Source organism: Struthio camelus, chromosome 5, assembly GCF_040807025.1.
Source record: "Struthio camelus isolate bStrCam1 chromosome 5, bStrCam1.hap1, whole genome shotgun sequence".
NCBI classification, from domain to species: domain Eukaryota; kingdom Metazoa; phylum Chordata; class Aves; order Struthioniformes; family Struthionidae; genus Struthio; species Struthio camelus.
Window position 1 is genome coordinate 16,726,081 of NC_090946.1, and position 12,615 is coordinate 16,738,695.

At 39.4% G+C, this 12,615-nt stretch overlaps 1 protein-coding gene across 6 annotated transcripts in view; it reads right to left on the bottom strand.

Annotated features, from left to right (window-relative positions):
* Positions 1-10,763: 10,763 nt before the first annotated feature.
* Positions 10,764-12,615, bottom strand: part of CHID1 (chitinase domain containing 1) — a 114,800-nt gene continuing 112,948 nt past the window's right edge. For all 6 annotated transcript variants that reach the window (XM_068944741.1, XM_068944739.1, XM_068944740.1 and 3 more), the window contains one exon: positions 10,764-11,026. In XM_068944741.1, the coding sequence (XP_068800842.1) occupies positions 10,928-11,026 (99 nt within the window). In that variant the 3' untranslated portion in view covers positions 10,764-10,927. The remainder of the gene's footprint in view (positions 11,027-12,615) is intronic.

Consider the following 12,615-nt stretch of genomic DNA (forward strand, 5'->3'; position numbering starts at 1 on the left):
ACGGGGGGCTGCAGAGTTCTGCATGTGCCTGCACCATCCCAGAAACCAATCAAAGCAGCATACTGGATTAGTGCTGGGGTCAGCCATGATGAAGCAAAACCCACGCGGCTGCCCGAGCTACAGCATAACTGCACCTTAGCACAGACTGACGGAGACAGCGCCGCGCTCTGCACTACAGGACGCTGCCCTGGCAATGCCAGTAGCCGACGGGCACTGCCATTCCTGATACACTACTTGCAGGTGGACCTGAGAGAGTAGTCGCAAAAGCGATGCACGCACACGCAAATTTGTCATGATGCTGTCAGATCTCCGAATGCAAAGTCACAGCTAGGATGTATTTGGCTAGAGGTTCAGCTTAGGCTCCCCCTCATGTTTCCCTATGTTATGTACATGCTCCTCAGTATGGAATCACAGAATGGCCCAGGTTGGAAGGGACCTCTGGAGATCATCTAGTCCAACCCGCCTGCTCAAGCAGGGTCACCTAGAGCACATTGCACAGGATCACGTCCAGGTGGGTTTTGAATATCTCCAGGGAAAGAGATATTCACTATTCGTGTTTGAGGAACACAATTAACGTTTAATAAAAATGAGTTCATCTCCATTGGCAGGTGCTACAGTGAAGTAAGGAGGTGCTGAGGGCCAGAAAATACATATGGCTTCAAAACCTTGGGAGGGATAAAATAGCATTCACAGTTCTGTAGGTAGTTTTGTACTGCAACTCAGTCCCTTTATTAATAGGGGATTACAGCAATCACAGAGCTTGGTATCATTCAGTACACACACACACCCCTACACAACTCAATACGTATTAACTCCTGTACATTCAAAACTCAATTCAGTCCTACGCTAGTGATACACGCACGCACTGTACACGTTTTGTGTGTCCCCTAAGCTTAGTTTGCTTATGCCTCATTCCATCCCTGAACATCTATTTTATACGAACAGTCTTTAGAAATGCTCACCACAGGTGCTTGCAAATACTGCTTCATATAGAAATAAGAGAAACAAAAAACAGAATCATTTTAACGGACAAAATGAGTTGCAAAGTTGTTTGAAAAAAACCCCAAATCATGTTACTTACGTAAGCACAGGAAAGTAATTACTCTGATATTGTGCAAAACAGTCCATGAGACATTAAATAAAAATAAGCTTTTCAACTTCTTTATAGTATCATAGCTACTAAGTTCTTTTATAATCTCCTGATAGGCAAGCCAAGCTTGCCTTGCCATAAATTTTATGTACCTCAATATAAAGCTTTATCATAATTTAATTTCTTTCCTTAACACTCTTAATTCTCAAAGTTTAATTTAACATTGGCAGAAATGAAGTGGACTAGTTAAAATGAAGCGGGGAACAGCCATCATTATGAATGCACATTTTACCAGCCTCCATTCCAAATACTCCTGGAAATAAAAGGGATTTATTCTCCAAAGCACTCTTCAGACCAAGATCCTCCATACAGATCTATTAGCACTACTACCTCGCATTTTGACAAAGACCATATATGGGACGTAATCCATGACAGAGAGGCAAAACAAGCGGTGCTTTTTAAGACAACACTACACAGCACCGTAGGGTTCATTAACTTCGTGCAAATAATTAACTTCAACTTCACTTTTTAAGTTTCTAATCGTTTGCAGGTTCTTGTTGTACATTTCCAATGGTAATGGTGAAAGGATGAGACATTCATCAGACCATAGATAATTTTGAAACTAAATCAAACATCCATCCTCAGGGCAATGCACATTCGAGAGGCTGCTTACAAAACACTGCCTTTCAGCTGGACAACATCAGCAGTTCTGCTGTCCGACAGAAATCAAAGCTTTACGGTGAAGAAAAGCCTTGCATGGAGATATGCCATTAGAGAATTCAGAAGGCTTACCAGGTGGGGGCTCACTTTCAACCCTGCTTTTCCAGACCACACCAATACTATGAAAATGCAAAAAACACTTTCACGTGCAGTGGCTCATGCTGTTACCATGCTTTGCTGGCCACTGCAGTCATTCTGGGTGACAACTCCCTGGTGTCATGGAGAGACTGTCCAATTTTAACCACCTGGCACCTGCACTGTAGAATACTTCTCACTAAGCAACAATTTCATTACGTTAGTTTTGTTCTGAAATTAGAAGTAAATTCTTTCAAACGCAACTCTCTACTGCTGAAATAGCCCTGAGAGAGCGATTTGATGCTGCCAGCAGATTAAAAAGGGGCAAGAAAAGGGGATTATCATGAAAGCAGCCCTATCAATAAAAACTGGCTGAGCTATACAACTTCATAGCATAGCTCTGTTCTGAGAAGCACACTGCTTTTCATCACACAGAGCCACTGTCCACTCAGTCATTCCAAATAACGTTTTTGAATTTTGTGCAGCATGGGGGAAAGCCCTTGTTCCTTCGATTCCTCCCATTCTTACTGAGCTAACACAACCGCAGGGGATCAAGCTGGATTCTCTTTTGGTTTGAGAGTCATTAAAAGACTACAGCCAAGCTGCAGCTGCACTGCTAAATTCCATTTTAATTATCAAGAACAGTAGAAATCTTTGAACACAACTGGGTTCCAGACATCTATAAATCACTGGCAAAACAGCGCTGGTGGCATCTTTAAGCAGCAATGGTGCCTGAATGCCAGCAATGCTTGAACACCAAAACAAAGAAAGACTACTTACAAAGAAAATGGCTTGGGACAGAAAGTCGAGCAACAGTTTGGCTCAGACATCACACAGACACAAAAAGCACGCAGTCACTTTTGGAAGAACACAGCCATATCCTCTTGAAGTGCATACTCAAGCAAGAGCAAAAAGTACAAGGTTAGCCATGCAAATGTAATGAACTCCAGATCCTTTTCTCTGTTTTCAGCTGATCCATCACCCTCCTTTTAAAGTTTATAATGAGAGACTTCATTACTGGGTAAATATCCAGGCCTTTTAAAAATCTAGCTATTGTGTTTGGCTTTCTGGCTTCTTGCCATAGTTTATTCCTCCACTGGATTGCATACTGTGCAAATAACTATTTCCATTTATCCTTTGTAAATTTACTTGTTTCTGTACCTGCAAGGAAACCAATTTTCTCTTATTCTGTGACAGAGAAAGGAGGGACTCATCACTTTTCCCCATATCATTCAGAATAGCAGCATGCTGAACTCATCCCCCTCTGTTCACTCAAGCATGCACACAACTCCATGTCATTGCCAATAGATTATTTCGAAGGGAATAATTTTGAGAAGACCCTCACAGAGTCAGTGAGGACTGACCAAACCCTATTTTGGTTTGGCTTGTTCTGGTTTCTGATGATGCAGCAGTCGGGTCTAGCTGGCAGGTGATGTGACAGAGACAGAAACCTTGGCTTCTGTTTGACTTAATGATGGACTTACTGCATGACTTCTTTCTTTTTTTTCAAAGTAATTTTCTCCTTTGTTTCCCCATCATCCTTTGTCTGCCAGGTGTGTTTAGGCTGTGGACTCTTAGGAATGCTATCTTCTCCTAACGTATAGTGCGTTCAGTTCACTTTCCCCTTCTCTCCTCTCTCACATCTCCTGATTCTCTTCCACTCTGGGAAGCCTACCTGTTATTTCAATTTAGTTATTGTCCCTAAAAACCAAGGGCTTCTGGATACCTTGCCTGAGAGAGAAGGCTTCTGATATACATGATAAATGAGTTTAGTACTGCATATTCTTGCAACTCAAATTATACACCAATGTGCATACCTGGGAAGGCAATAAGTATTTACAGTATTCATTTTGTGATCTGCAAAATTCACTCAGTAACTTCATTCTCTGCCAAAATGCACTAGATGAAGCCACCAGAACATTACCCTTATTTTTTACAAATACATTGGCCAAGAGCAGAGCACTGACTCTGCCAAAATGTTTCCTACTCCTCAGCTCCAAGAAAGAAAAGGCTCAACGCACAGAGAAGATCTGGGGAATGGAGGGGTTTGGGTTTCTTTTGCCAAGTCGAGGCTGAAAGGAGAAAGCACATCTCCAAAAGCAATTGCTTCCCTCCGTCTCTCCCACTTCCCTCTCACAGCAGTGAGCACTCTCTTTCTCTTTCCTGCAGAGAAGCCCAATAGCTGCCTCCACAAGGAGGAGATCAAATCTGAACATGAAATTTAGATCTCTCCATGCCAAAGGTTTGAGAGCTCTACATTAGAGAAAATAGGAGACTCCTCACTCTCCTGGGAATGATGAATACTATCCTTATCATTTTATTTATATTATTATTTTTTGCACTCATTAAAATGACTGATAAACCTGGCTAAGCGAAAGTCAAAACTTAACATGCGTTCCCTCTTTTATCATGCAGTAATCTCAGGTCCTAAAGCAAATGCTAAAGGTACAACTTAGCCCTCAGTGCTTTCAAATGGTTAATATGCTTCCAAACTGGGCTTTCAAGACTTGAGTTCAGCCTGCCTCCTCCGTGCAACTGCATCTTCATGCCAACCACAATTTTGGGGTTGATGTGAACAATGAAAGAAGGAATTAGAAAGAATTTTAAATCATGGCACACTATTTGACAAAGAAAGCCTATCTAAAACAATTTCAAGCTAAAAGCAAAAGCAATTTAATTTTAACAGAAAGTTCTGAGTTGTAAAGCTTAAGCACATGCAAAGGACTGATCCAGCAGATGACCATTCAGTGCTGTAGTTCTAAAAGTGTCACCGAATAAAACACTCTCTGATGTTAATTCAGACTAACGATACTGGCAAATTAGCCAGATTGGGGTGAAGAAAAAAAAAAAAAAACACACACCTCACCAGTCTGGTTTTAAGCCGTATCTACAATTGCAACACAAGAGGCAATACCTTCACAAAGAAAGGTGCTTGGGTGCTTGCCACAGGGACTTCAGAAGAAACTACTTGTCTACTTACATGTGCAGAATTTGTCTGCACAAATCAATTATTCCAAATGCCTCCAGGTGGTGCATCACCATCTCCAGCTCTAGGGCAAAACAAAGGGGCTTTAGCCTCTGCCCAGAGCCTTTCCAAACTATGATATAATATAGCAGAGTGAAAACAACACAGCTGCCTGTTTTACACAAAAGCTTTTACCACTGTACAGAAAAAACAGGTATTTCCATGGGGAAAATCAGCCCAGAGGTAGCATCTCTGAGCAGAGTTGAGCATTGTCAGCCTACCACGATACCGCTATAGCGGAGATGGGGAAAGAAGAGCTTGTTCTGCAGCTAAAATGGCATAAATTGCCTCTCCCCTCACTGCAGTCACACAATGCTCCTGGGCATCTCTTCCCTGACTTTTACAGCACTACAATGCTGGCACTGCTACTGCTGGGCTTCCATCTACTTACGAAACACAAGCTTGTCCACCATTGGCATTTGTTTTGTCCAGCTTTCAGAAGAAACAAAGGAAAACATGCAAAGGTTATGAGAAACATAATCCTAGTCAACTGACTTAGAGCATCTGAACTTTACTGTCCCACAAGGGTTCTCCTAAAAATCAGAGGAGAAATATTAAAGACTGGGTAAAAATGGACATACCCACTCCTATATACTTTCTTAATTTGGGCAGAGATTGCCTGTTTGCTATTTTTAGTCACAGTCCCCTTCACCACAACTGCAAAGGCAGCACACACCAAAGACTCTCCTGCACTGGAAGAAAACTGCTTGAAACATATCAAAGGGCCTGAACTATTCCTATTTGCAGACTGTAAAGAAGAATAGAGGAGCAAATTAGTGATTTACATTCCATCTTGTCCTCAGGTTATTTTTTCAGCCTCTTCAACACTTCCAAACATATACAAGAAGCTAAGGGAAAACAACATACTCGGTCTTACCCTTTTGAGCAGGATGAGTGGCAGAGGTATCCATAATGTACAGACTTTACATATTGGAGGAAACTTGTGAAACAGCACAGTCTTCTGACTTCTGCACCATGCATACTGATCTTTGAGGAAGGTGAGATACATCGCTCAGTCAATCCCAACTGCAATCGCACACATAGCGGGGATATTAGATAGACCTGCTCCAAGAAATTATGCCCAGGTGTACAGAAAAATGCAACAATCTGCAAGCAATCTTACAGCCAGTCATTTATACAAAAAACACATGACGTATTCTAAAAACTTGGAGGGTCTGTGCCTTTCCACCACCACTTGCACATCTGTTGTGATTTCAAGTAAACGAAATGAGGAGAGTTAGGAAGTCTCCAGAATGTCAATATGCTCTTTATCTACACTGATCATTTACACATGAGCTTTATTACCCCCCTTCAAAACAAGATGTGAGCAAGGTAGTGCCCCATGATGAAGTTCTGCTCCCACCTGGGCAACCAGCTGGGAATTCATAGACAGAAAGGCAGCTTTCTAATTCATTTTGTTTTGCCTTCCTACCTTATACAATTGCTAAATCTTACCTTATTAAAATGCCACACATTGGATGGATCAAATTATGATCATTTATGTGCCATATGAAGGCAAATCACAAGCAGCTCTTTGCTCTGCTCTCAGTAACATGGAGAATTAGTTCTAATTTCTTGGAAATCAGAGCCAGGAAGATTTTTAAGGAATGTTTTTTGCTTTCTATGAAAATACTGCACAGATATATTGTGACCAAGTAAACATTAAAATATATCTAGAAAAGGTAAGTGATATGAATAAGACTGTAAAACAACTAAATGTTTTGTATTTTGAGTCTTAGATTCTATCCAGCCATTTTTTTTTGGCAAAATAACATTTTGTAACAATGTTCTAGTTCCAATGTAATACATTTAAAGGCAGATTTTCAGCTTTTAATCTCAAATGCTAACACTTACAATAAGTGGCCTTATTTATTTTTGCAACTTTTTGAATAAATGGTGTTAATTAAATTCTGTTCCAGATATTTTTCATTTACTTATTTTTTTCTAAAGAGAAGATACTTTTCCCCCCAATATAGAATATCAAAGTGATTCCATGATAGACTGCAAAATACCAATTCAGGCTCACTTAGCTGTACCTGCTAAAAAGTTGTATATTTTAGCTATTTTAGCTTTACTGTGTTAATTTTCACTCACCATGTAGAAGAGATCACTGAGGAATGGAATTTAGAGGAATAAGTAAAATAGCTTCATCAAGTCTCCTCAAGCTGCAGAAGTAGAGTCCATCTGCTTTGCGCTGCCATGTGTTTAACTGAGGGCAAACACCTGCACTGCACATTAATCAAAACACCAGACACCTCCCAAATTCAGGGGAGACCGTAATTATTGTTTCTGTGAGGAGCCATTAACTTTGCAGTCTCCAAAGAGAAGTATGCACAGAACACCATCCCTTGGCAAAAAATAATCACCGCTAGTAGCTCAGAGCAGAGGCGGAAAAAGCTATGTTTTCAAAAACCCAAGCCCATAAACATCACTAAATCGTTACCATTTGATCAGCAACTTTTTATAACTAAAAAGTGGTTAAATGAGCTGTTTTCCTATTGTCATCCTTCCCTCCACCTTGTGTCTTCTCTCTCACTCCCAACTTTCTTACCTGGAAGCTACCAAGAAATAGTAATATATCTTCTGGCCATTAATTCTGGAGTTTGAGACCTGCATATGACTACAAAAAGGAACAACAAAATAAGGTACAGAAGGAATTTTCCATGATGAAGTAGCATCTCACAATGACACAGGCCAAACAGTTTCCACAATTCTCTGTTAAAACTGTGATTACAAAGATTCTGTGCAATCTCCAGTTTTCAAGACAGATACACTTAACACAAGAGACCATTATCCCATGAGTATGATCAATGTGATCTTCCCAGTATTCAGATAACTCTTTTCTTTCTTGATAAACAACAGCCCCAGCATTGCTAGCTGTTAAAATGATGTGTGGAACAATAACTGACAATAGAAATATTAGCATCACATAAAAGACTGACTGCAACAGAATCTTTTATTTTTTCCCCGCAATGAATGCAATAAAAGCCCTTCAGAAAAAGGAATTTGTCTGAACTCCGCGTAAGTCTAACCCAAAAAAGCAAGACATGGGGAAACACAAGACCAAGTGCCTGTTTTAAGCAAGCTTCGCCTGGCATCAGGTAGGCAAAACATACTGTTATTTTCATAGCACCTGAAATCTTACGCTAATATACAGAAATTTGCTCTTGCAACAGTATCAGATGATAGAGCACATATTTCTTAAATATATCTTAGAGAACTGAGTGACGGAATACTCTGTTGAAATAAACACACTTCCACTTACCATGTGCTATACTAGATATATGCTGTATTAATAGGAACACTAGATATTTATACCCCAGCCATACCCTTGATTCCTCATGTCCAACGTCTTTGGCCCTGCAAGTACTTAATTTAAGGAGTACTTGCTTCTAACTAAGAATGAAAACTTTACCTGCATAGGTAATTTTTTTGCTTTGCAGATGAGGAGAAAACAATGCTGTCTTTGCACTGTAAAACAATGCTGTCTGTTCTTCTTGAAATAAGGCAATGAAAGTCACCTACCTACTGTCATGGTTCTTAGCACAGCACCACTACAGCCCTCTCACCCACCTTCTGCCCTTTGCTCAGCTTGCCCCACCTGTCCGAAGGAGTCATAAACACAGGTGCGTTGCTGACTCCACTTCTGCACCAGTGTCTCTCTCCTATGTGATCCTTTCCATACATGTGGTGAGGTACCAATTCCAGAAGAAACCTGTCTTCCTGTTGGACCACTGACAGCATACAACTTTGTGGATTCTCTGGTATCTAATAAAACGCAAGCTGACACTGCCACACACTGGAAAGTTGAAAACGAACGAACACATGACAAATCCATTAGAAGTTGGTCTTCATTCATTCCGGGAGCTCACCAGCCTACTGGTGCTCACTTTCCTTTTTGAACAGCGAGAAGTTCACAATAAAGAATTATTGCTACTTCGTTTCTTTTGGAACATTATTTATAAAGTAACAAACATGTCTGGCCCTTTAGAGATAAAAAGCAACATCCCTGGCCTCAAGCACCTGTATACCAGGGATGGCTCAAACTCACCGTGCACTTATCATCTGGTATTTATTTTTCATGATACAGCGAGGGTAAATTTGATCTTTTGACACAGAGGTATCCATTCCATCTCCAGGGCTGGAAAAGACACTTCATTCTAACATATAGCTGAGCTCAAAGACAAACCTAACACTTGAACTGCACAGAGAACCACCATGGAGTACAAAAAAAGATGAAAAACATGGGATAAATTACATGCATCTTTCCTAGAGAGGAAACAGCAAGCTAAAATGAAACACTTTTCTTCCCCAACCCCCCAGTTTTGAAATTTCTCGTTATTTGATGGTATAAAAATGGATGCCATTTCAGATCACAACCCCTTCCATTTTTTACTGATCATTTTTTTTCTGAAACATTCTGGTTCAGTAGTGCCACTGAAATTAGGAAAAAACCCAGCATAATAGAATTTAATTCTCATGCTATTCTAGATACCATTGCCCGAGTGACTTCAAATTGCCTTTGAATGAACTAGAAAGTTCAAGTTAATTGAACACAAGGATTCACATAGCAAATTATCTTACTACTAATGGTATGGAAGTAAAAAAAGCTTGATTAGTAAACCCTGCTGGATACTTGCAATGTGAGAAGTCGCAAGATGCCAGAACTAAATCATAGAAGTGAAGATCAATAGTTCTTTAATCAATGGTGGATTACAGTGGGATTTATTCTGCTGAAACCAGCAGGGGCAGATAAATCCCCCACAGAGATTAATTACTGCGAAGGGTGGATGGAAAGAGAGGAGTGTGGCTACCTTTGTGACAACTGTAAGTGGCAAGAGCAGCAGCAGCGGGTGTACAGAGCTATTGCCTGGATCTCTGCTGGTGACCGGCAACTCTCTCATCAAATTCCCAGCACTTCCTCTTAGTTCCTTCCAAAAAACTGCCTTGAAGTCCATGTATTTCAACAAACACAAAACTTATCAAGCGAAAAGCAGGGACAATTTCAGAATGGTTTGGGGGCTTTGTTTTTAAAACGATGGATTGTTAGAGTTTCAGGTTAATAAAAATTCCATATGGTGGAGGTTAAACCACCAATGTAAATGGTAAAGGAACAGCTTTATTTGGACAGGTGCTGATCACATTCACAGCACTCACTTAAGCCAAGGGGCAGTCAGAGCTGCTGTGGGGCTCTGAATATTGAGGCTCTCCATGTAATCCATCACTGTATGCATACTTATCATTTTCATTACAGCCTTTGGTGCTAAAAGTTACTATTCACACAAACTAACCACTAATGCATAATGCACTAGTGTTAAATAGTACAAACTGAGACACTAAGCAGGCTAAGCACAAGAGAGAAATCATGGAATACCTCTTGGATGCAAAAATGAATTAGAAACAAGTCATTAATTGAAATTACTATGATTTTGAACTACTTAAGGAATTTACTAAAATGAAAAACAGAGCTAACAGCACAGCTTGCCAATGTTTGATTCTCTACCGGCCAGAGGGAAAGATATCCAATTGGTCCCTCCTCCATCCTTACTATATGTTTACTTACCTTAACAACAACAGACAGTAAGATGTAGAGTCCATCAGATATTAAATTTGCTGGACATAATCTGATGGATGCATTTGTTCACTTACAATGGTTATTACCAGGAATTGTTTTGATATCAACTTCTCAGTGTTGTTTTCTTGTAGAAAATATTCCAGAAAATACTTTGACTTCTCCTGCCATCCCAGGTGTGCTGTTCTATTTTCAATGACTGTGAATTTAGGAACTTAAAAGAAATTTATGTATGCTTTATCTCTGGATTTTATCAGATACTAATGATCACATCTGTAGAGTAAGTCAGAAAAGGTTCTTTATTGGGAAAAAAATGGAAGTTTAATACACTTATGATATAAATTACAAAAATTATTTTAAAAAATCACCTCTTCAGAATACCCAGGTTAATTGAAGATGGAGTCTCAATGAAGCAAATAAAGTCTTTCCCAGGTCGTCTCCTATTTTAAAGCAGGTCATAAAAATAATCCAGGCCTTGTCCCAGCTCCCAGATGGATATTCCAGTGCCCAACTCTTTTGCAAGCTCTAAACGCAATTGGATGGACTAAGACAAAGACACACACAGCAATCAGCTTTTACTCAGAGGCATTAGACATTCCCTGCTGCCATTTCTTCACACCATTATCAGGCTTTTAAAAAATAAACCAGATGCTGAAAAACCTAACATCTGTATTTCAAATATTCCCTGGTTACCAAGCAATCATTCAGTGAGAGACAGTTAATTGCACCAGTTAATTCAATGACCTAATACATGATAGCTACCTAAATAAACAAAATACCACAGAAATAAATCAGATTTATGAACTATGCAAAGGACTATTCTAATTTAGGCTATCATTTTGCAATGTACAGAAATTCCAACTCTTCACAGAAGTTTCCCAAGGGTAAAACAAAACTTTACCACTGAAAACAATTAGAACAACTTTTCAAATACCATCAAGGTATCTTACCTATCCTTGCCTTCTCCCAAAACAGTCATAATTTTCCACATCAGAATTTCATTTTAAAGAGATTCTGGGAGATTAACATTGAAAAATAGCCTTACCAGTGCTACAACCATTGATTTAGATGTTTATAACGGAAATAACGTTACCAATTTATATTCTGCGCTTCCCTCAGTTCACGGAATCAAAATAATTTTTTGAACCTTTTACTTTCAGGTTTTCATACTTTGAAGTGCAGCACTGCAACGTCTGAACTGCTCACACTGCAAGGGCGTGCTTAAAGCTCATCTCCATAGGAAACAGAACTAAGACCTTAACAGATCTGCTGGGCTTGGAGTTCATGACTGCTTTGAATTAATCATGAACAAGCCGATTCTGAGCAGACAACCCATCACTGATGACAGCATTAGAAAGGGGAAGAAATACACTTGTGAGGGGGAAATAAAACAATATTTAGTGTTCCACTGACCAACTTTATGTGAACGATTTGTTTTGTTTTGCCCCAGCATACAAATCTCATAAAGTATTTAGTTTCAAACTTATTGAAATTGGAAGGATATTCTGTTTCTCCATCTATAAAATTTACCAAACACCACAGCTGAGTATCTGTTATTATTAAGAGAAGATTTAATTTAAGAAAATGTTAAGGAACAAATGTTCCTTAATTAATTAAGGAACTTAATTAACCCAGCTAGTACTGACGATAGCCTGCTGAAATCATTCCACATGACCAGAGAGAACGTAGCGTGACGATATTCAGAAGAATTTATCTTTTCTCCTGGAGGTTCACAATGAGGTGCTAGGACTGGTACTAGCAAGAACATAGTTAGACATGATAATTAATATCCCACATGTGTTAGTACTTCCACTAGTATTAGATTACTGAAGGGAAGTATCTTCATCTTAATGGTACTTAGGGGAATATTCACATTTAGAAAAAGGGAGCTTTTGATAATTTCACACTGGTTTAACCATGTAAAACGTCTCTGTTCTCTCTAAATATGATATACTTTCATTACAGAAGTAATTTCCTTCCAATATTAAAAACCAGCAGAGGCTTAAGACACTGCCTTCAGGTTAATGTAAGAAAATCTAAAGACAGCTTCCTAGGAATAAGGCTGAAAGTAACCATTGTATCATATATACTGGTATACATATATCGTGTGGCCAGAAATCATATGCCCCCATA